This window comes from Triturus cristatus, chromosome 7 (assembly GCF_964204655.1).
Source record: "Triturus cristatus chromosome 7, aTriCri1.1, whole genome shotgun sequence".
Lineage (NCBI taxonomy): Eukaryota > Metazoa > Chordata > Amphibia > Caudata > Salamandridae > Triturus > Triturus cristatus.
The window spans coordinates 1,457,136,500-1,457,162,493 of NC_140590.1; the positions used below are offsets into that span (position 1 = coordinate 1,457,136,500).

The window sequence follows — 25,994 nt, forward strand, 5'->3', positions numbered from 1 at the left end:
TTATAGTTTTTTTAACAAAAATAGATTTGTATTTTCAATTTCTGAAGTAGTGAAACAATACACTTTACATTTCATGTACGGCAACATACAACTACTGTCTTCTTTGCAATCTTACTAGCAGTAGTTAATGACATTTCTTACATACAAGACAGAGCCCACCACATGTTTGGCCAGGCATTGAACTTAATTCATACAAACTTAAAGAATTTTTTTAGGCCACCAATGCCTCTTAGTTATGTAAAAAAATGTCGCAGCGTCGACGTTTCAGTCTCACTCTTGAAGAACAATCACAGAGACCATCCTCAGGACCGAAGTTGCACCATGAATCTATTAAAATATATACATACATTCTATTAATATACTTGAGTTCACAAATTTGTAGTGAATGTACACGAAAGGAAAACAGGTGTGATCTGTTCCAACCACCCAAAGTGTGGTAGTTTATATAAATTGAAAGTGGTAACACGACAGAACCCAACACCTATGCACCACACCAAACTAGTCTCCAATGAGAGGTGCAAACCATAGCCACCAAATGTCCGGTAGTGACAAACTCAAAATCAAAACTTTTAAACTCATAAACTCACTGCAATGTGAAATTCAGCCTGTTCTAGAAGTTTTGAACAGCGTATATACAGCGTTCCTTGAGAAACAATCCTGATATCAAACAGTCAAGAGAGAACATAGTTACAAATCACACCCTCAAAACACGGTGAAATTCAGCCTGTTCTAGAAGTTTATATACAGCGTTCCTTGAGAAACAATCCTGATATCAAACAGTCACGAGAGAACATAGTTACAAATCACACCCTCAAAACACGGTGTCTGTAACATGCAGTGGAGAAAGTAGGAACATGCTATTGGAACATACCGGCAATTACTAGCCGACAAGACGGCAATACTCGTCTCCTCCGTAAATTTCTAAGGAAGCAACAATTAAACACCAGTCAATAACAGATTCCAGTTTCCCCGTCTCGAAATATAGATAAATTAAAGTCCCAAACTAAGGCGGAATTCACTTACAATTCAACTTCTGATTCAGGCAGCTCTGAGTTCTGCCTCTCACTCCCCAGGTCAGTCGAGCACCGGATGCACGCTGGTTACGAGATTTTAACTCAAGCGGCATGCTGGTCTCAGTGTGGGAAAACACACATAAGTCGGCCATCTTTGAATGGTATTACTTCTAATAGATCGAAGTCCTCCCAAATAGAATCCAGTCAGAAATAAAGTTAAATAGACAATACAAAAACATAGGAAGTACCCAATTTAATGACAGCAAGTATCGTATTAATCCGCACGCTCCACAATATATCAGCGGCAAGTGGGTATAAATACACAAACTGAATCGACCATCTTGGAGTAATATTATTAATCGACCGAAGCTCTCTCAATCACAATCCAGTCACAACCAGGGCTGGACTCTTGGAAATGACTAATCTACTTACAGTATATAGAATATTTATGAGAGATCATCATGCACAATTGTGTCGGCCATATTGGAACAGGATACAATGCTAACACACGGTAAAAGAACTCATAAATGAAAGGCACGAACAAGTGTCAAATTAAAGGGTTGACAAAGTTTGCCATTCCACAAGGGAATTAAGTCCCCTTTCTACAGTTTTGGCTGACCAAATCCACCTGTTTTCCTTTAGTGTGAGCAAACGATCTACATTTTGCCTACGTTTGTTCATTTTTACAGTTTCCAGTACAAACCATTTCATTTCAGAGGGTAAATGTTCCTTTGTTAAATAGTGTTGAACCATTGGTGCTGTTTCTATCCTACATCTGCAAATTCTGTGACTTTGCTGGAGAAGAAGCCATGCGCCTCATATTTATTGATGGCTGCTTTTCAGATTCTTTTAGAAGGCACACGTTGAGATAGACACTCAGTCCATAGAAAATGCTGATAGCTGCGAGACCGACTGAAAGAGCAGAACGACAAGCTGCCTACATGAAAGTAGGGACAGCACACAATGAATCAGCGTTGACCATGAAAAGCAATCAAAAGCACACAATAGATGCATGTAAGTCAATGTCGTTGAAGAAATCAAAGATATTCTTCCGATGTTGATTTTCGTTTCCCCATGAAGGCAAATATCCAGCCTTAGGACAAATCTGTAAGGGTTGTGTGAAAAAGAGCAACTTCATGAGTGTGTGTCAAGCTACAGAAAAATCAAGTGTGTCTCAACGGAAAGAAAGGATGGCCGCAAGACCATACCAGAAGCACTCTCGCCACGACCACAAAACAAAAAAGCAACATCAGCAATGACAAGTAGAGACCAAGCAAAATCAATCGTCATCAAGTTCGTTTTACAAAGGTTCTTCAATGTCGCTATCAAGTACCACCAAAGAAGATGGGTGTGAGCTGATGGTGTCCACCAAAAGACGGTGTGCACATGTGGGGTTAGCTTCCTGTGAAGAAAGCCAAAGTTCAAAAATAACTCACGAAATAAAGTGCTGAACTTCTTTTATACACTGTCACAGAATTACTTTGATGGTGAACAATCACTCCATATCCTTCATCATCGACATTGGGGCATCGATTAATATGGCAGTAGAAAAGTTCAACAGTCTCTTGCCTGAGTCAATTCTCACTCATTCGGACATGATGGTATACACCTGGGTAGCTTCTACACCGCAACAAAGCCAAGGGTCGTTCACTGCGGCATTTAAAACAAAACGACGTCAGTACAAGTCATCATTCATATTCTACTGGAAACCTAGGAATATCTCCCAACTAAAACCTTTGTGCTCAGCCTGAGAGTACAAGTCAATTCCCGTAGTTGTTTCATTGTTTGGAAAAACTAATGAAAATGAAAGTGCAGCTTCATATCAATGAAGACATTTGTCCAGTTGCCCAGTGGCTTTGCTTTTCATTGCAAGAAGAAAGATTTGGTAACACTTTTGAAACATGACATCATTGAATGTTCCAAAGGCTCCACGCCATGGGTTTCGCCCATTGTAGTTGTACCAAAAAGGGACCGTAGTAGAGAAGTGTGCATTTGTGTTGATAGGTGCCAGACAAACAGACCCATTGAGAGAGAGAGACACCCAGGTCCCCATATAGTGGACATGATCACGCAACTGAGCGGAGCTAAAGTCTTTTCCCGTCTTGACCTAAAAAAAAGTACTGTCAACTCGAATTAGAAGAGAACTGCCACTATATTACCACTTTTTCCACTCATGTTGGTTTATTCAGATACAAGAGACTCAGTTTTGGAGTATCTTCAGCTGCTGATATATTTTAGGATGTTCAGAGAACACCCTAAAATATCTGTCTGCAGAATAATCCAACCTGTTGCACTGGCTTGCAATTACAGTGAATGCATACTGGTCTTTGGGAGAACCCAGAAAGAACATGACAAGCCCTCTCTGATATACCTCCATAAAAAAATAGTTGTCAAGAGATTTTCATTTTGGATCTGTGTTTTTGGATCACTAGAGAAGTAATTTAGCCTGGATAGACGTTGCTAATCCGGGCTGAATTTTTCTGAAAGACATTTTTAAATGGCAGATGTGTTACAGTGATGATGTAATATTTCAGGAACCTTTAGACCTATATACTTAATGTTGGTGTCAAAACATAGGTTTTGGGGGTCAAGTAGTCTTACATAGGCAGAAAATAACTCATCAGAGCAACCCTTCCACCATTTCCAAAATGGCGGCTCTATAATGATGTGTATTAGCCGTCATATTAGTAATTTATTTATTATTTATTGGTTTTTTTATTAGCAAGATTATAGCTGCAAGATTACATACATAAACCAAATAAGGATAAATCCAGCAGTTAGATCATAAATAGAATTCATCATATAATCGGCGTGGCAGAATAATACAATTCAGGCAACTTAACAAACAGCATGGCCATAATTATCATATATGGGCTTCAACAATCGCTACAACCCCAAACCATACCCTTTATTCTTTACAGGCTCAGTCAAGCAGATACTATCTACTTATTCAATGATATCCAGCTCGAAAAGAGCCCCCAGATCCACCTCCCTTTAGTTTTAGCCTTCTTCCCCTTTCACTCATAAAGGCCTTGTTCTAAATTGTAAACATATAGAAAGCGCTCCTTCCATTGCTGAAATGTCAGGGTAAAGGATCAAGCCAGGCAAAAGCAACACAAAGCCCAAAAACTGCCATCACTATAAAAATTAGCTCGACCCCACCACCTATATTTAATTCATCAACACCCAACAACATAAGCTGCGGTGACGGGGATACATTCACCTTGAGGTATTCTCCTAAAAAACCTGCGATTTCTAAGCTAACTGGCTTTAGACAAGGGCATGATGAGAACATGTGGACTAATTCTGCGCTGTTCATGACCTCAAGGACAGCAGCCTGCACCATTTAGCTATTTTGGTGAGTGTTATATATAGATCAAAAAATGTTTTTTCATCATGTTTTTCCAAATCATCTGGGATCCCTTGCAAAAGGTACCCATATATTTGTGAAAATGAATAACTAGTGCCCTTTGTTAAAATCTCCATCAGGGGAATCCTAGAAAAACCTGATAATTCTCAATAGGAAATCCCTCAGCTATAAAACGTTTTAAAAATCCAGCGTCCCGATGTTAAATCTTCCCCTAACCTGTTCAAATGATGCCATATGATTCACCGTAAGCAAATAACCAGTCCTATCAAAGTCCCCTTGTTTCCATTTAAATAAGCAATTTTCATGGAATATTCCAGGCAGTTGACTGTTCCGCAACAGCAGAGTATACCAACTATAGCTGCCAACCCCCAGTTTTTTCCGTATGCCCGTCCAATTCTGGAATGCAGCCATCAGAGTCTTAAACCATGTCTTTTTATAGCAGCTCGGCTCAAAAATCTTCAACAGACAACCCTTGGCAGTTGCCCCAATCTGTAGCTCATAAATCAATGGAACACAACTTTCATTCCCCTCTTCAATTACCTTATTATTGAATAAGCGGTAATAAAATTGCAAAGCTGCCACTAAATATTATAATTTAAAGTTGGGGCTGCCCAGCCCTCCTGATCTTCCCGAATGCCCAGAAAAATCTGGCCACCGTTCTTTCAATTCATTTGAAACAAGCATTATCAACCTCAAGTGGTATTGTGCAAAAAATATACAATAATTTAGGGAGGAAGCTAATTTTAACAAGATTACACCTCCCCATTATTGACACATTTAGATTATTCCATATAATAAATTCCATCTTAGCTTTTTCAATGATAGGGGTAAGATTTATTCCGACTAAGCGCTCCACTTTTTTGTTATACTAACTCCCACAAAAGTAGCCTGCTCTACTACACAGCTATCATTGGCCTGCACGTGTCTATTTATCACTAACTGCATTTTTGCTTTATTTAGCCAAAACCCAGAATAAGTCCCAAACTCCTCTCTTATCCTTTCTATGGCACCAACAGCACTTTCTGGACCACTGGTAACTATTGCCACATCATTAGCATAGGCCAGTTTTTTCATATACCACCCCTGCAGACTAATCGGCAAGATGTCCATATAGGCTTCCAATCTCCTAAAGATGGGATCTATGTGTAAAGCTAACAACAAAGTGGATGCCGGACAGCGCTGCCTCATTCCTCTTTGTATCGGAAAAGGTTCTGACTCATCTCCCATTATCTGTTCCCGGGGTACGGGACTAGAGTACACCACCCTAATTGCTTGGATGAAAGGCCCATCCAAGCCACAGGCCTTCATAGCCTTCCAAATGTACTCCCACAACACCCTGTCGAAAGTCATCTCGGCATCCAACAGGATGATCCCATGGGTTTCTCTAGGACCTTGGTGGCATCAAACAATGAAATTACACGCGGTGCATGATCCCCCTGGGATAAACCCATACTGTCTAACTAGTCTGTGGATAATACCACCAATCCTTCTGGCAAATATTTTGGAATAGAGTTTAACATCACTGTTTAACAATATGATAGGTCTATATTAGTCCAGTGCCACTGAGTCTTTATCTTAAATTTTTTTTTATGATTACGTTTGCGGTTCCCCAAGACCCTGGGGGATGCGCCCCATTTCTAACATGCCTAAAAAGCTCCAGCACTTTCTGGAGAAGTACTGTGTAAAAAACCTTATAGAATTCCAGTGGTATAGAAACCGTTCCCACTGCCTTTCCAGATCAGAGAGCCTGGCGGGCCACCTTGAAATCTTCTGGCGAAATATCTGCCCCTAAAATTGACCTCTCCTCCTGGGTAGCTTTGGCAAACGTTACCAGGTCAAAATAAAACTCTAAATCCTCAGGGCGTATTATGGAAGAGGCTTTATAAAGGTCGGCATAGAATTCACGTAATGCTTCTCTAACTTCAGCAGGGTCAGTTACCAAACTTCCTTGCATATTCCTGATCTCATTATTATGCCCTGCTGCCTGCTTTTGCCTTGACCTAACTGCTAATGGTCGCCCCACCCATTCATTATATTCATAGCACTCCTGGTCCCTATCCACAAATTACCCGGCGATCTTCTTAGCTGTAAATTTGTTCAAATGTGCCTTAGTTGTAGATAGCCTGTTCAGCACGGGGGTGAGATCTCTCCCAGACACCACCACTGCAACCAATTCTGCTTCCAAAAGCCCAGCTTTTGATAAAGTTCTTTGATCTGACCGAAACCGTGCCTCTGGTTTGCAATACTGAACCCAAGGGTTTCCCCTCTTACGCCAGCCTGGAAAGTGTCCCAAGCCATCCAGAAAGAGGAGCTACCTTTGTTGAGTTTAGAAAACTCCGGAATCCAGTCCTTCCTATGACTTATGTACTGCTGGTCCGGCAGAAGAGCCCTCTCGAAGGTTTCTCTTCTGGGCACACTTCTCAGACTGTTAAGTGAGAGTTCCAAAACGACAGGGTTATGGTCCGACATTAATCTTGGAAAAAGTTCTACCTGAGCACCTCTGACAAATAATGGCGAGACCAAAAAATAATAATACAGCCTCACAAATTTACCATGGGGGCTGAATAGTAGGTGTACCCAGCGTCAGGCGCTTTCAGGCTGGGTCAGACATCAACTAAGCCAATATCCTTTACTATATTCTCGAAAGATCTGAATTAATGTGGTTTGCGTCCAACATGGCACACTTCATTACCTCCTAGCCATCCTCTCGACCCATTTAAATTAAAGTCCCCACAAACTATATACGGGGAAGGCCAGGATGTTAATTTGATTGCTAAGAAATTAAGCAGCCCGGGGTCATCTATGACGGGCATATATCGAGCAAAGCGTAAAGGATCCACTACCAACTTTACATTCAATAATTGCCCATTTCCCATATCTATCCGCAGCCTTCCGACCAAGGATAACAGTATTTGCTATAACTATTATGGCCACCCCTTTGGTCCTGGTATCATGTGTTATGTGGTAAACTGCATTCAGCCCCAAGGATTTCAGCAAAACACTATCACCACGGGCCATATGGGTTTCTTGCAAACAGTAAGCATCCGCTCTTAAAAATGTAAGGTCTTCTTGCACCCTTCTCCTTTTAAACTTATCACTCAACCCACAAATATTGATAGTAGCGATATGGAGCTTAGCCATCACCCACAAATGTGGGGGGCAAGATGGCCACCGTGCAGGAGTGCCGCGGCCAAGCTCCCTCTCCGGCTCACCTCACATTCCCACTGGAGCATGGGCCCTTCTTTCATCTGCCATCGTGCAGATTGGTCAGGTGGCCTGCGCGGCATGATAGAAGAGCAGCGGTGTGTAAGCTCCAGGTGAGCCATGAAGGGTTTAGCCAGAACATCGGACGGACTCCTGGCTCAGCTAAACCAGACATGCAGCGTCACGCTCAGCAAGTGGGCAGACCTTGCCAGGAGGATCTCTGGTATGGGTTCAGACCACGGAGCAGACGCTGTTTGGGCTTGTGTGGTCTTCCTCATGGACCCTAAAGCTGCAAAAACATTGCAGGAGTAGGGAGATACTTTGCTTGTCGCAGCACTGGTGGCTGCACCGGAATTGGGGGCAAGACAGGAGCCTTCTCAGGAACAATCAGGCAACGGTTCAGGTAAGCCGAAAGACTCTGGACCTGCTGAAAACTGGCTTGAAAGTTTGGGAGCAGGGAGGAGGAGGAACCTGCCAGAACTGTCAATAAGTGCAGTGAAAAAACCTGTGACAATCTCTGCTCAAGAGGTAGTGAATTTCTGTCCCAGCAAGGAAACCCCACAGCCCTCACAGCCAGCAATCACTGAGTTCTTTTCAGTTAAAAATACAGCGATGGGTCCGGCCCTCAAGGAAACCTCTAAGGTGCTTGGTAAGGGAGGGGGTTATCTATGCTCAGGTCAGATTGCTGTTGATTCGTGTGGAGGGCACCCTGGAGCTGGAGGAGGAGACTGAGGTGGTGGAGAAATCAGTAACATCAGTTGCTCAGGGGCAGCCAATGCAAATTATGTTAGGAGGGCCTGGAGAGGTGGCTAGCAGCCCTACTGAAAGGCTAGAGGAGGGGCCCACAGAAGCCCCTAGAAGGGATGCAATGCGTTTGCTTCGGTCTGTTACTTCAGGGGCAGACTTGAGCATAACATAGAGCGAGTGGTCTGGGACTCAGCGGATGCTACAATTAAAGGGACAGATAAATTATTTTCTCTTACGGATGGCTCAGGCTCAGAATACTCTAACTCCTGCTTGAGCGAGGCTGGTCGTAGTTCCTCCTTTTCAGGTTCTAGCACTCCGGAAGCTCCGGAAACAGCCCTTAAGCGTCAAAAGTACCGGAAGACATCTAAAGGTAATACAGACTGCCGTAAAAATAGAGCTAAACCTTCAGCTGTAGCTGGACTAAAATGGGAGTACCCACACACCAGGATATTGAGGGCACCAAAAGCACAAGCGGCCTCTGCAAAGCTGGAATCCCCTGTCTCGCAGGTTGTGGGGGGCGAGGCCCCGAGACCTTCTCTTGGTTTGATCTTGGAGTCAATTAAAGAGCACCGGGCTGAGACCTGTGCAGATGGTAAAAAGGGTAGGCAGGCAACAACAAAGCTCAAAGGTGCTATAAGGAAGATTGGCAAGGCCTGCTCCGAGATTGGGGAGAAGCTCAGCTGTTTAGAGGAAAGGACTATGGCTATGGAAACTGACATTTCAATGGTGAAGGAGCTAGTTAAGTCACATGACGCTTAACTGACTGATGTGTTGTGGAAGATCGAGGACTTTGAAAACCGTCAGAGACGGAATAATCTCCGCTTCCTTGGGTATGAGGAAGGTTCGGAAGGGGATGATATCCAATCCTTTATGCTGCATCTTCTTAAGAGGGCTTTTCCTGAATTTTCAGGCTGGAATACAGAGGGTTCATCGATTCTCTTTAGTCCGGCATAAGCCTCCCCAGGGTAATAGAGAACAAAGGCAGCCAAGGGCTATACTGGTTTTCTTTGGTAATTATTTGCTTCAACAAGCTATTTTTCAGAAAACCTACCCTGAGGCGAGATTGAGATACCAGGAATCCTTTTTTGTCCGCCCAGAATTTTGTCATACAACATTGGAGCGCTGAGGGCAGACCTGAAGCAGGAGAAATTTGCATCGAAAGAGAAAAAGCTGGTTGATATAATCACTAAAGTTAAACTTCCACGCTTTAATTGCCATAATAAGAGTTTCGTCCAACCAGCCACTAGAAAACAGGTTACAAAGAAACAACTTTCACAAGCACATAGAAAAATGGATGCAGCAAAGGAAAGGGGCATTTGTTGTATGATCTTCTTCCAAAATACTCATTATTTGATGGAGATGTTAGCACCAAACCAGTGAAGCACAAACTAGTAAAAAAGCTCTAAAAAACCCTTTCACCTGAAGAATTTCAATTTGAAAAGTTTTCCTCATTAAAACTGCTGTTGTTGTGGACTATTAGTCACAATTGCGAATGGTCAAGATTTCATACACGCAAAACTTCGGAGAGGTCGTTCAGACTGTTCTACAGATATCAAAGTCAGTGTGCAAAGTTAGTGTGCACCTTGCAAGAACTGCACATTTTCTTTGACAGTTATCTTGAGCTTTATGGCAAAGAATGTGAGAGAATCAGACAAATGTCTACAAGCGGAACGATTGGCTTTGTCTGTATCAAACATTTGACACCTATACCTGTGCAACTTGATAAATTCTGGTCATAAACATCGAACAAGATGAATTTGGAGATGTTAACTCGCCAAAACGTTGCTGATGCTTCACTGAACATTGAATATCCAATTATTTCAAGTAGAATGATTGTAAATGAGGAGTTGGAGCCTGCAGAGATATATTCAAAAGGTACGGGCTATATTGTTCAAGAATTTAATAGGAAATTGGAGGACGCAGACCGTGTTGTGCCACATGTTGAGTGGGATGTTCAAAATGGTTCCAATTGAGTCATTGTACTGTCTAATGACACAGATGTTATTATTGTGCTACTTGGAGTTGTTGTAATGTTCATAAGTCAAGGATTGTCAGAATAATGGATACGTTATGGAGCAGGCGAGAAAGGACACTTAATCCCACTTCTTATTGTGTACAAGAAACCTGACCCATAGATGCCCAGTGTTCTTATCAAGGCACAGATTCTTATGGGTGATGACACTATGAGCAAAATTGAAACAAAGCTTGTAGCTTTAACTGCTAACTGCTAAACCTGTGAAGTTTCTAAAAGGATGTTCTCAGCAGAAGAAGAATTAATGCTACTTTAAAGACGTAGAAAAATACCTTGTGTGTGTGTGGAAAATTAGTTCTGACTGTCACACATTTGACAATCTTCGGTAGAGTGAGTTCAAGAGATCAGTCCCGCTAAGTGACCTTCCACCAAAGTCATATTCTGTGCGTGGACCCCTTAAAAAAGCATTCAACTTGATCAGAAGATGTGTAAATATTTTGGATCATGCATTTGTAGAGAAAGATCCATGTGAATTTGGTTGGGAAGATATTGATGGGGTGCTAAAACCTACAAACTTTCTAAAGCCTCTACCCACAGAATTTACACCTGAATGTACAAAATCTGTGGTACAAAAAGATGTTCCAATCAATATGCTCTTCTCAAGTGTTCAACATTCTGCAAATATACCACGAGGGATTGGCGAAACACATAAATAAAGTGAACTATGAAAATGTGTCTAAAACAGAGGAGTGATAAGCAATAATATTTTTTCATACTCAGATTATAAACATTGGTGTATACATAAAAGGGTTAAAACCATTATATTAGTTGTTTCATGTCTATATATGTCTATTCTTGCTGTATTATAGTTGCCTTTTTGGAAAATGGCGGAAGGGTTCCTTCGAGTTATGGAGATGGATGTTGGTGAATAAAGATATGCTCAACTGCAGCTCCATATGTTGCCTGATGACAGCCCAGAATTAATTTGACAATATCAGCAGTGAATTTATTTCTTACATACTAAAACAGGAAGATAACAAGGTGTGAGTCATCCCTTCTTTTTAATTCTGAAACTGTTTTTCAGCCTGCTGCTATGTAAAAGGCCTTTTGCATGAAGCAACAGCTGGAAGGAAAAGATTGTAATCTCACAAGCTATGGACTAAAGGTCATTGGCAGGCCATAAATCTCCAGGAGTGGATGCTACATTTCTAGCTTCAAGTGAAATAAAAATGTCAATGAGTTTATACTGAAACACCAAATAGGAAAGAAAGGAATGCAATTTAATAGTCAGCTCCTGGAGTGTTCTGTTTCCTTTTGCCAGGGGTCACACTTCGCATATTTTTTACAGTCCTTGGCTTTTTGGCTATCAATTTGGTAATTTATTTTTGCTTTTTTGGCTGGCAAAATTGCAGTTTGTTTGTTTGTACACAAGGAAAATGTCCCAAAATGAAAGATAGATTTTTTTAAGCATTATTGCTTTTATTATTATGTGCCTGTTGTTACAGGAAGTATAGAGAATAACAAATGGCAAAAAGCTCTTTTCATTTTCTGCTATCACTTCTGTCATCCTTTGCATGAGGTATTATACTCTTTAATTTTTGCTTATTGACAAACTCCTTTAGTCATGTGGATGGTGAAGGCTCAGTGATAGCTATTAATGCCAACAAGTTTCTAAGCATTACTTTCAGATCACTTTAGTTCCAGCTGAGATATCTTTTGTCATTAGCAGCCAGTGGTTCCTGAAATTCTGAGCTTTTTACCAACATTTTGTCAGCCAGTTTTCTGCATGGGCAAATTAAGAAAATTAAAATTAACTAACACCACTTGTTCTTCTCAATCTTCTGAAAATGCGTTGATCTCCATAAGATCTTCTCCTGAAAATATGGAAAAACCTCATAATGTCAAGCAAAATGTGAGTGATACTTTCTTTATTACCAGAATTGGCTCTAGCAGCAAACACTTCCAGCTCCCTTATACCAAAGGTGTTACTAAACCTTAGCGGACTACACATAAGCGACCTAAAAAGGATCCCCCTTCACAAGTCAAAACACCTTCCGCCATATCAATGAAATGTCTCCTAGAAGAGATCAGAGCTTTGCGACCATGTATTGAAGAAAATAATAAGAAATTACAAACACTGGATGACAAATGGACTCACTTGGAAAAATAGTGACTGATGTTGAACAACATGTGAGCATACTAGATGACCCTAATGCAAAGATCAAGAAAATTCAGTCATAAATCTCTCTTCTTCAAAAGCAGAAGGAATAATATTAGAATGTATGACCTGCCAGAAGGATCAGAATGAAGTGGTCTTGTTCAGTTCTTTCAGGCCATTACACCCAAGGTGTTAGACTTGCTATTATATGTTTCTTTCCATATTCAGAGAGCTCATAGATTGGGGAATAAACCACATTTTGTTACTCCATCTAACAGACGCAGAGGTGTTATTATCCTTTTTCCTGAAGGTTATTAGGGCTGCTAAGGTCTAAGAAACAAGTTTCATGGTCTGGCCATAACTTATATTTCTCTCAAGATATTCCTAAAGCTTCTGTCGACAGACGAAAGTAGTTCTCAGAAATGCGACCAGAACTCAGAGCTCTAAATGCCAGATTGGTCTTTTTCATCTATCCTTTCAAAATTCCATATAAAAACAACGCAATAACATATAAAGATCCTACCAAGCCAGCGCCTTGAGACCCTACGGGTATGTAGTGCGCTCTATAAATGTCACTGATTGATTGATTGATTGATGACTGTAAAGGAGATGACATGGATATTTCTAAAGTTTCTCACTGACTGAATGCTATTTACTCATATATGAATTCTTTTCGCACACATGTTGATACAAATATTAATTTTCTCCTTTATTCTTGCCAGGTTATTTCAGTCTCAACCTTTGTCGCTGTTTCTTTTTCTTCTTACATACATGGTCACATCCTGATCCATCTTGGAGTGCAAGCATGACGTCTTCATTATTCACTCTTTTCAGATATGTGCCTTTTTCTCTTGTGTTTACTGCTTTTCTTTATCTTTCATTCTCTTTTCTTTGCTATCTCCCTTAGTCATCTATTTTCCCAACATCTCCTTTTCACCTCTTAACTAATTCTACTTTATTTTCTTTATCAATGTCATGAATTCCTCTCTCCCTAGCATCCGGCGTTGATTTCAGCTGCCATAGTGCCGTAGTGCGAGGGTGTGTGCCTGAGTCTAGCATAAGTTTTGTACAGGAAAGGTACCCTTCCTGTACAAAATACTATGACTTGACAGGTTTAAAAGATGTTCCTACTTTGTATGTGTGCTGTACAGTGCAGCACGCATGCAAAGTCGGAGAAGCACGGATAAATGAAAACATTTTTCTGTTTAACGCTTGCTTTTTAGAGATGTTAACAAGCATGGGTGGTTGCATGGGAACGCCTGTGTACCACCCATGTAACACCTCCTTGACACGAAGTAATGCAAAGCAGTGTTTCGCACTGCTTTGTGTTACTTTTACAGACAATCCAACGCTAATATCAATTAGCATTGGTTTGTAAATCCCAAAATAGGTTTAGTGTTGGGTTTGAATTGAAGAAGTAACACTAACCCAACGCTAAACCTTTGAGAATCTGAGCCAAAGAGTTTTAACTCATCTTGCCAGTCCTAATTCAAACATTGCATTACTGCAGGAGACCCAGCTTTGTTGAAAAATAAATATTGAAGTCTAAAAAGTGCTGGGTGGCAATGTTTTCTCCAGGTTCAGGAAAAAGAAACAGACTGATCATTCTATGTGATAAACACTTGACATTCTACTTATATGTCTAGAGAGTGATGATGAGGGAAATAGGTGGCTGTCAAGGTACTTATTAAGATTGTTGCTTTAACTATTTTCAATGTATATGGTCCTCCTCAAATTGACATTTCCTTTTGGTGTAAAATGTCTCAAAAGCAAATGGAGTATTCTGATGGCAATTAAATACTTGATGGAGACTGTAACCAGATAGCTGATCCTTTCCTTGACAGGAATTCTAAATTTTCTTTTATCCCTAGTAAAATGCATTAACAATTTGTCAGTGCAATACCTCAGAGGTGACTTATCGATGCATGGAGACTGCGTAATACTACTTTAAGGGAGTACACCTTTTGTCTCTCTAGTTCATCATTCCCAATCTAGAATTGATCATATATTGGTATCAAAACATAGGGCTTGATTTAGATCTTGGCAGACAGGTTACTCTGTCACAACGTTGATGGATATCCTGTCTGCCGAAATATAAATCCCATATAATATAATAGTATTTATATTTCGGAGGAGCAGGATATCCATCACCATTGTGATAGACTAGCCCGCTCTCCAAGATCTAAATCAGACCCATAGTGTCAATCTTCCGGGTCATCAAGCTCTGCTAATGGTGGATTTTCAAAAGGCGTTGACTCATGGATTGGGACTATCTCTTCACACTACTACCACGCGTAAACTTTGGGCCCAAATTCCTGAGCTATGTCAAATTATTATACATGCACCTCAAGGCAAGAATACGGTTCATAACGCTGTGTCGCAATGGTTAGAGATAGGGAGGGGTACCTAGCAGGGATACCCGCTGTCGCCCATGCTCTTTGCCTTGGCAGTAGAGCCTTTGGCGGGGTGGGCGAGGGTTGATGAGCTGTTCCGTAGCTTTCAATGGTTTTTAACAGTTGACCACAAAATCTCCCTACACGCAGATGATGTCCCTCTGTTTCTGGATAGCCCCTCTGAGTCGAGCCCTCACACTCTGCAAATATTGCAAACTTTTGGGATCTACTTGTGTCTTTGTATGAATAAGGCCAGGTCCACTATCTATCCTATTTTCCTGTGCCCCACGGTGAGGGCATGAGACCCAGAATTTCAGGTTCTCTTGACCGGATTCAAATATTTGGGAGTGCATATACCTGAAAACATAGCCCTGGCACTAGAGGCCAACCTCCATGCTCAGTTGCAGGGATGGGCCAGGTATGTCAAGTTTTGGTGCCTCGCTCTCATTGCCCCTGCTTGGCTGCTCGTCCATTTTTAAAATGGTTTCCCTTCTGAGACTTTTATATCAACTTCAAAATGTCCCCTTTCCAGTGGGTAGAGTCTTCTTTGCTAAGGCCAAAGCACTCTTAAGAGATCTCTTGTGGAGCGGAGGAGTACCTCGAATCGCTCTCAAAGAATGTTCTAGACCTACCTTTGAGGATGGCTTTGCCACCCAGATTTGGCGTTATATAACAAAGAAGCACATATATTGGCACTAAATGACTGGTGGTTTGAGGGGTTTGAAGACCCAGCTTATGCAGCAAAGGGATAGATAATTGGACAAGATCGCCTCTCTTATGTGCTATATGGTGATGGCTTACCGCAGACTTTACCCGCTGTCACTTGGGTAGTGCTAACCACCTGGCAGGAAGCAGCGAAAGCCGCTGGATGGGCAAAACAGATTACACTGGGGACCCCGCTATGGATGGGGAGTAGACTCCCACCACTGGAGACCCCGCTATGGAGGGGGACTAGACTCCCCAAGGTGTCTGTATGCCACGGCTTCCAAAAATGGGATACTATACATACAAACACACTGGGTGATGTGTTAAAAAATTATTCCATTAAGTTCTTTACAGAGCTGCTAGAGGAATATCAAATAATCGTACCCAGTTTTTCCGATACTTTCAGCTTTGGTATGCGCTAAAACTATATCTACCATCAGATGCCAAAATACTGGAATATTCACCTCTGAAGGTGAAAATGTTACTCACACACATCAAAGCCCACAAACTGTCTATTCTATATCAGATGCTACTCCGCAATCGGTTAGGTCCACTGGTGAGACTGTGGAATGCATGGACTAGTGACCTGGGGCTGCTAGATGACACAGACTAGAGAGAGACTGTGGCCAATCGTAGAGAGGCAGTGGTGGCTTCTCAGTTCTGCCTCATACAACCTAAATTATCACACCGCACATACCTCATGTGAGCACAGATGTTCTGAATGGGGTTGATTAGCTCTGGGAGTTGGATGCAATGCAACAACGACACAGGGGATTTACTACATACCTTTTGGAACTGTTCAGCTATTTTGCATTTTTGGGAAGGGGTGTTGGGGACTCTTGGGGCGGTGATGGGTTGGAGAATCCCCAGGGAGCCAAGACTGATCTTACTGCATATTACAGATGTTGTAGGAGGAAACAGATATAAAAGGGCAATGCTCTGGCTGGGTCTGTTGTTTGCTTAACAAGATATTGCAAGAGCTGGGAAGAACTCACAGGCCCCCTCCCTAGACGTGTGAGCAAAGGGCATGGATTACTGTATGGGCCTGGAGCACTCAGTGTACCAGGTCTGGGGATGCCCACAAAAGTATTGCAAAATTTGAAAGGACTGGCCTGCATACCGATGGACACATATTTAACCATGCCCATCTAGGACACTATATTCCTTCGAGATCACATAATGCTGAGAATCAGTGGGAAAGTTTAACTTCTTCCCCAAAGTGTATGTATAAGACATATTGTGAGAAATTGTACCGTGAGCTGCAGCAGATTCAATATACTGCAATGAGGGTTCATGTGCCAAGATTGGTTTGCAATTTCAATAAAATTTCAATGTAAAGTTTCCCCCAAAAAAATATTTGTATCAAACCATGAATCACAAACCTTAATCAGTGCTGAGATTGGCACGATTCTAATATCAGATCATGCTCCTATCAGAATTGATCTTTATTTCTTATGTGCTCAAATGCAAACAGACTTTGGAGATTTTACAATGCTCTTTTAATGGATGAATCCTTCACATGCGACTTTCAGAAATTTGCTATTTTGTTCTTCAATCTTAACTCTACTAGTGATGCTTCTATATAAGTGGTTTGGTACTCCTTCAACGAGGCAGCTAGGGATTTTAAAATCACCGATGTATCAAGCAAAAGAAGAATGTGGAATAGAGAACTGTATAATATTATGCATGATATAAACAAAATTAAAACAACAGTATTAGTCCTCTAAATCCAAACCATGCTAAGATGAAATTATAAAAGCCAAATCGCAATTTATTAAATTTCCACAGAAAACACTTTTTATCTTCTTAGGTCCAGCGTGAAATATTATGGTGTACAGAATAAAGCTGGAAAACCTTTGCCAAACTATCTCAAAATTAAAAAAGAAAGATCTAAGGTGGAATGTATTTTAAAGAATGATAATGACCCTATATTCAAGAATGATGATAGTCTAAATGAATCTGCTCAATTTTATAATACTTTGTACACTCCTGAATTTATATCTCAACATTAACAAATTGTTGAATATCTTGTCTCCATACAACCATACACTGGGAAGGTTATCATTTAACATTCATTGGAAATGGATATCTCTCATGAAGAGATTACTAAAGTACTTCATTTAATTAAAAAAGGCAAATCACCTGGTCCAGATGGGTTTTCAATTGAATTTTATTTATTTATTTCTCACATTTCTATCTCAAAATTACATGATTTAATTACTTTTCTAAAACAGGGACAACTCAGGGTATCTTTCAAGATGCATTTATTTGATCCATAAAGGAGATAGAGAGCCTACTTCCTGTAAGAATTATAGACCAATATCCCTGGTTAATATCGATGATAAGATCTTTGCAAAAACTATTGCTTTGTGACTTGATCCACTCCTGCCAGATCTGTGGAAACAAAAACAATGTGGTTTGCTATAGGTAGCTTTATCTCTGATAATACAAGGTTATTTTTTAATATTATAAGCAAATCCAATAGTTATAGGTCTTCTTTAACAACAGTTGCACTTGATGTGAAAAAGCCTTTGATCATATGAATTGGCATTTTATTTTTAGGTATTGAATTGGTTTGGCTTTGGTTCCCTAATTGTCAGTTTAATCTCACTTTTGCATTCCTCACCACAGTCTTCTATATATGTTAATGTTTAATTTACCCACCTTTCAAGTAAAAAAGAGGAGTTAGACACCGGTGTGCCATATCGTCTGTATTATTTTTATGGGCCCTTGAAACTTTTTGTATCTTAAAATAAGAAAAATGTGTTATATACAAGATTTCATTTATGGTGAAAATCAAATCAAGTTACATGTGTATGTGCATGACATACTCCTATTTTAGATTGGATTCTTTTAATGAATCAAATAGAGATCATTCACAAAATGTATAAACAACAAAGTTCCTTACTAAAATGCGATATACGGTGAATCATAAATTATTCATATCATACAAGTTATACAAAATTGTAATAGTAAAATATACTCCTATTTAGTTTTGAACCAACTTTGTCACTTCCAATTTTTCTTGATGAAGTGATAGTTCTTTCCCTAGTCTCAGGATACAAACTCAATATTTAAAACTGTGACATACTTCCTCTAAATACATTTTGTTTAAAACATGATTTTATATCTTCTGGTTTTCGTTAGAACCCACCTAAAATTTCAGTTCTCCAATTCTGTGAAAGGTACGGTCATAATTAACTTACAAGAAACTATTACTCAGCTAAGCTTATTACTCGATTGTTGTTTTCTTTAGATTGCTCCATGTTTATTTTTACATATACTTCACTTTGCATTTACGACTCAAATTTCTAACTTTTAATTAATTCCCCACTTTCAGTCCCTTTTCTTTTTCTTCTCTTCTCTTTCATTTTCACTTTCTCTTTCTATATTCCTTATTGGTCATACATGGATTTTTGTATCCATTTCTTTAGTTGCTGTTTTGAATCAGTCTTAGCTCTACATTTATTATTTTAGATATGATGTTCTGCTTTACACTCTCTTCTATGTTAAAGCATAGCATAATTCGGTTGCTCATTACAGAATCTTTAATAGCTTATATTTCATATAACTCTGAGCAATAAAGTCTTTCTAAAACTTAAGGATAGCATTTTAGCAAACGAGCTGTGTGAACAACTTCATCAGTTAAAGGTAAATTGTACATTTAAGATCTGGATTCAAATGAAGACAAAAGAATGAATGTCAAAAGGAAAAACAGCCAAATACAAGAGCTGAGGAAGAGAGGTAGAGGCAAAGGAAAAGGGAAGGGAAAGTGAGACAGAAAGAAAGAAGCTACGCATAATGAAATACTACAGATCTGGAACAGAATCATTGAGAAACCTCTGCCTTGATATTGAAGGAGGGAGTTGCAGACAGACCTGGAAATCAAAGCAAGACCAAATTTGTCAAAAATGTAACCTGGAGCTTGTAGGAAATGAACTAGATGCATTTTGTCAAGCACTCATACAGAAGCGAGGCAACTAGGAGTCTACCACATTCACTAGCAGCGTGACTAAGAAAAAATGTCACCATCTTCTTTGCACTTAAGAAATATTAATCAAATCACCCTCATTCTTAAAGAGACCCGTTCTCTTACAGAATTTAGGAACAAAGGTTATGTAAATATTCCCAAAAAATAACCACACTCCAATATTGCATATCATTGGCACCCCCTCATTATCTTTTTCGAAAAGACTGATCACAACTCGATAGCTATGATGTTTCTTTACTGGTTGCCGGTTACACACAGAGATTCACCTTCAAAACATGCTGCTTTGTGCATAATGTCCTGACAGTGCTCAACCAGACCTTTAATTGAAATGGTACTGTCTTGCCACCTCACTAAATCCCACATGATGGAGTGCAGGTTCTGAGGGTCTGGTGTAACAGCATTTCCCAGCCCTATAAGGAACAAACAGGCGAGTTACCTTTGTAGCTTTTATCCTTTGCTGAAATGGGTGGGCAGCATGCCCTGGATGTGACATTGGGGACCAGAGAGTAATGCACTTGACTACAGAGAAGCAATCAGAACAGACACTGATTATTCTGGAAGCAAGGAATTAAAACTGTACTTTTGCAAAGACTTTCCTCTTCTTTTTCTTTGAATGAAGGGAGGCTTTAAGGCAAAGTTTTGTTTCTTTAAAACTCTTAATAGTGGTAGGATTCTTTGGTACTCACATGAAAAAGAGTATGTCAAAACCTTCGCTGACTTCTGATATGTTTGGGAAATGTACTCTATTAAAAGAACCTTTTTTCTTGATCCTCGATCAACATGGAAATGGTAACAGTCTTGCACATTTGTCTTTTATTACCTGAAGAAATGTACACTCATAAAACCCAGAACATTTGTACATCTTTTTTGTTTGTGGACTATTGTCTGTGGCATATGTATAAAGTCTGATGTACCCTGTTAATCCCACAGATGTTCTTTCTTCTTGCTTAGGACCAAAGGAGCAGTCATTTCCCCCACATATGGGGTGTCCATCTCTTAGTTGTAAAGGCATCACGCACACCAAAAACTCCAGATACAGTGCTCATCACAGGTAAGTGTCTTTGATGTTCTGTGGAGTTGTCTTCCACCCTTCGGTGTATTATCTTGTTAAAGTTTATGGAGTATCCTATTCTGCTAATAAATACAATATGTTTTTACTTAAAATCAGAAACTTACTGAGTGCCGCTTGATATCACAAGGAAGCTTCAGCATCAACAATATTGCCATGTTCCTGCTGTGCCCTAATTTATTTGCTCCTCAGGTCAGCAATCAACACCCCACCCAACACGAAAACTCACCCTTAATGCGTTTTAGAATCAAATCATTTGAAATTGAAGGGAAGGAGATTCGGAAAGAAAATCATTGGATAGTGGGGCTATGGAAGATTCTGTTGTTGTGTTTTCAGAATATGAGTGTAGGCTTCTCTGGGAGAGAAAGACCACCAATTCATACCCAAATCAAATGCTACTTAACAGTCCCAAAATGTACTCTGTATACAACTCTACATTATCTTATGATCATGGATAGCATATGCATATTGTAATCTAAACATTTCAGGTTTCTGTTAGTAAGATCCCATGAATCTTGAAAAAAGCCCAGTTGCTTCTCTGAAATTATTGTGAATAAGACGAGATTCAATATCTTTTCAGTTCTTATGTTATGCATCTTTTAATACCCCAGAGCAAATACATCAAGTATTCAAACAAATCAAAACTATAATCAGCTTAAGTAAGATGAGAGCATCTGAATCGTTCATCAATTTATGGAGTGCAAGCTCAGTGTAATCAGTGGTGGTCCATGTAAAATGTAAGCATCAGTGTTAGCTGTGGAGGTTCACCATCAACTTACATTTTTGTAGTTATTAGCTATTTCTGGCGTGTATGAGCTCAGAGTATTTGTCACAGTGTTTCTATCCACTTGGAATAATTCATACTGTTTGCAAGTGCTATGTGTAACAGGCCTGCTCCACAACCTTGCGCTAGTTTGCTTGTATCATGCTGGGGAACATGCTTAACTGAGCCATTTTTGTTTATAACAGCTGCCATGAAACAATGAACATGTAAAGATCAATAATTTTGCCCAGCATGTGAAAAGGGCTTTTTATAAACAAGTTACTGAAGGTCCCTTCTTCTTGAATATGTGTATTTTCAGAATCAAGGTGTGCTGAGAGCACAAAAAATGAGGGGTGAGACTACACGCACTCATATCAGTGATATTCTGGAGTAGGGTGGAGCAGTGCATGTGGTTTACTTCTGCTACTTTGGCAGATGTTGGTACATTCCTAGTGGAAAGATGAATGTCTCGGGAAAACAAGCAAAGGAAATAATGAGACTAAAAAGCTTGAGAATACTACTGTGAGTGACTTACTGTTTTCATTGCTAATGTCAGGGCCGGACTGGGAACCAAAACTGGCCCTGGCAAAGAGCTCGGCCGGCTCCCCTGGGGACGGCCGAGCTGTTTGCCAGGGCCGGTTTCGGCCGATTTTGTTACAGGGCCGATTTTGCAGCTATGTGCAGAAACGTCCCTGTAACAAAAACAGCCCCAAGGGGCCCAAAATCAGCCCCCACCCTTGCGGCCCACCAGGGAAATGCCCGGTGCCCGCTACGGCCAGTCCGTCCCTGCACATAACACATGTGACTTTCAGTCCCTCTAAAAGAAATAACATTAGTAAATGCATTTTTGATGCAATTACACCTCTTCACCTCCAGGGGATGCCCTTCTCCAGACATCCCCAGCACAGCCTTCCACACAATGAGGAAAGTTGATTGTTGGCTGAGCCCTTGAGGGGTTATTCTTTTAAGTCCCCATGAGACTTAGGGGGGGGAACTTTCATCTCTCGTGCTGGGGGAGTCTGCGTACTCCTGCAGCTCCCCCATCACCTTGGCACTCACTGGGTGGTGACCCCGTTCCCTGGGGCCACCAAACGAGGAAAACGATCCGCTTTTCCTTGCAGGCCGGTCCAGGCCTGAAAGACATTATGGGGCGAGTCCTTCCAGTCTGCACATAATATAGTAGTAGCTCCCCTGCTGCTTGGGGAGAGCCACGCTCGTGATTTTCAGCTGCCTCACGCTGCGACGGATCTTCACTGGGGGGCCTGGTCCTACCCAGACCCACGTGCTTCCCGGTGAGAGATGCAGCTCGGGGAGCCCTCCCCTGGCTGCTCCTGCTGATTTTTGGGGGGCCCGGCACCTCTTCACTTCCTTTTCGTGGTCCGGTCCCACCCGAGCACCACATCTGGCCTCTGGTTGGGGAGCCGCTCAGGGACCCCACCCCCGGCGGCTCCCAGCCAGCTACCCGTCTGGCCAGCACACTTCCATGCTGCCGCGGGAGCCGGCGCCTCTCCTCTGGTCTGCCCACTCTGGCGGGAAGATGCAGGGAATCCTGACTCGGGGGAGTGGCATGTTAGATAGGGTCCTGAGCCCCTTCCAGTCGTCCCGGGAGGAGCGACAGCGCTCCCCCACCTCAGGGTGGGCTCCCCGGCCTCTCCTCCTTCTGGGGCATCCCCCGGGCCCTGACCCATCCCGGGGGCACACCCAAAACGTGCTTCGTCATCGGTCTTCAGCAAGGGTTAAAGGTTGCCTACCTTCTGGGGGCCATATCTCGGCCTCCCACAGCCAATCTTGACAATCTTGGCCTCTTCTTGCTCCTGGTGGCCAGCTCTCACCATCTGGAGCGCTTTTCTTCACCCTCCTGGGCTCCAAGAGGGTGCATTCAGCAGGGAGCTGTTCTCACTGGCTCCCTGCACTAGCCTTTCACTTGGCTCTCTTCCTGGGCCTCACTTCTTCTTGCGCAGAGGCCCAGGCTCCTGCTCACTCTGGTCCTGGGCTCCCCTCCTGGCGCTATTCAGGATCCTGGGACAGTCAGGGGGTTCCTCCTTCCAACTGCCCATGGCGCAGGCTCCAGCACCAGTCTTCCTCAGCAGACCACACCCCAGAGAGAGCTCCTCTTCCTGTGCAAACTCTTTTAAAGAATAGGGGAGGGGGCTGGCAGAAAGTCTCTGTTTGCCCTATCACGCAGCAACACATCACTTCTCTGCCCCTGCTCCCTCCTTCCTGCCCAGGCCTCCGCGTTTGTTCACAATGGCGTCGTACAGGGGTCTCATGCCACATGGTCTCTGAGTGCCCCTTTTTCCCTCGCTGCCTTCTCTCCAGAGCAGCTTGGTGCCTGGCACCAGGTGACAGTTGCTGATGGATGAACCTGTAGCTCCACCCATCTTCTCCTCTTGGAGTGGAGGTCTTTGCCCTTGGAATGCTTGTTGTGCAGGGCTGGGCCTCTGACGCTACAGCTTGGGGAGGAAGGTCATTAATTCATCCTGGCTGGGTCAGCCCCAGCCAGGCCCTGGTTATGAGCTGACTCAGAGAAATATGACATTTCTGGATCACCCAAAAGCAGTATAAATATGACTTTGGACTCTGGAGAATACTTCTTCTCATATAAGTTACAGTTGACTTTGGTGAGTGTCTTGAATTTGTAGGCCCTAGGAAAGTAAAACTAGCCCATGTGCTCCCCATCCTCATAAGAGAATCATGGAATCAAAACAGTAAAGCATACTGACTTTCCCTCAAATGTTTCTTCCCATTGTATAAAGCCTATTCCATGTCACCACCCAGTTCTGCATAAGTCCTGCCACACCATTCACTTTGTAGATGCTGCTGGGCTGCGCACGCCAGGTATCCCCCCTGCTCCGCCCTTACACTTGTGCACATGCATGTACGCACGTGTCTGCATGTAACCAGCTCCTTGCTCTGGCTGCAGCGCCTTGGCCTACCCGCGCCAGGGGGACACCGGTAAAATACACATGCAGTCCCTTTCAACATGAGTTCAATGTGGATGAGTCCCAACTTATGAGGCTCCCCCACAGTAAAAGCTCAACAAATAGGTGTTCAAAAAGCAAAAAATCCCAGATGGTCAGAACCACTTTTTAACACACGCCGCGCCCAGCTGATTCCTACAGGGAAGAATTAGCCACCCAACATGGGTACTCTTCCCGTAGTCAGCGATAACTAGTTATAAGGGGTTCTCACCAGACCCCCGTTACTCACCATTTATCCACTCAGATAACCTACTCCTTCCATCCATGAGGCTTCCCCATTGACAGGGATCCCAGACTACCCTAAGAACCCTCCGGGCTCTAGGTTAGATACCTCTAGGTCACTCACGGTCTACATGGACTCAGACTAACTAGGCCCACCTTTGCCCTTGGACACTATGCCTACCGCTTCTCTGGACAAGGGTACAGTGCCTCAGCACCGATGTGGTCTTCTGGGATAGGTCTACATCCCATTCCCTAGATCACTAGCTGGTCTCCCTTCCAGAGTTTGTTCCAACCAGTACCGTCTCTCCATTTGGTCCTTGCACCCCACAGATGCAACCTCTCTGGACCCTCACCTTCAGCCTGCCGCTGGGGTCATTCACCTGCCACCACCCTTTCGGGATGACTGTCTTCCCTAAAGAAAGCATAGCCATTCGTACTTTCCCCACACAGAAAAGCTCCTTTGGCCACTGGCCTGGCTCCCTGATAGGACCTCTGACCGGCCTCACCACCACACTGGCAGTGCCAGGGGGAGATCCCTGAGGGTGCCTCATCAGACAAACTACAGCTCATTCCCCCTGTCAGTAGCTCCACATTGAAACTACCCCAGGAACCTAGACCCCTTCATTGTTCTCCGCTGCGAGAACAGAGCCTATGCACCTCTCCCTCCAAGAGGCGTGTTCTCCTCCCGGAGTACCTGTAGAGAGCCTGTGGGCCCCGAGATAGCTACACCCAGGCCCACCTCTCATAGCTCTCCCCGGTCTCCCTGCAGTGCCTTGGGAGACCTTCCAGAGACTCTCATGATCCCTGGATGGCCTGCACCACCCCTTCTGAAGAGCAGGGACCCTTCACTTAAGATAGGCCCCACTTGCCTTGAGGGTAGTGCTACCACACTCAGCCAGGGACCCTAAAGATCCCGACTAGGCCTGCACCCCCCCATTGGAAACACAGGGTCCCTTCACTTAAGATGGGCCCCACCTGCGTTCAGGGTGGTACTACCTTGCAGAAGTCCACCTCCTGCATCGAGCTAGAGGAACACCCCCCATGCTCCTAGTCCTCAGGTCCAAGTCCCACAGGACCTACCTGACTGGTTACCGGCTAGGCATCGCCCCAGCCACCACTTCAGGTTCACAACACAAGCTCCAGAATGACATCCTGTTGCTTCCCTGGGTAACCACCTACCCAACCCTGACACCTCAGGGTCCACCACTAACCCTTCACCTGGAATCTAGGGAGCACATCACTCCCACTCAGATCTCCACTGGGTCAATTACCTAGCCCAACTAGTGTACCTAGGGGCTACCACTACACATTCTGCTATAGAACTACCCTGCTTTGGGGCCACCCACTACCATGGGCCACCCCTGGGTTGCTCACCTCCCTACCAGTTAACCTGGGGGGCCTGCCGG

At 42.6% G+C, this 25,994-nt stretch overlaps 1 protein-coding gene across 4 annotated transcripts in view; it reads left to right on the plus strand.

The window, feature by feature from the left end:
* L3MBTL1 (L3MBTL histone methyl-lysine binding protein 1) overlaps positions 1 to 25,994 on the plus strand; it is a 501,211-nt gene that overhangs the window by 388,242 nt on the left and 86,975 nt on the right. For all 4 annotated transcript variants that reach the window (XM_085619211.1, XM_085619212.1, XM_085619213.1 and 1 more), the window contains one exon: positions 20,505 to 20,604. In XM_085619211.1, coding sequence (XP_085475337.1) covers positions 20,505 to 20,604 — 100 coding nt within the window. The remainder of the gene's footprint in view (positions 1 to 20,504; positions 20,605 to 25,994) is intronic.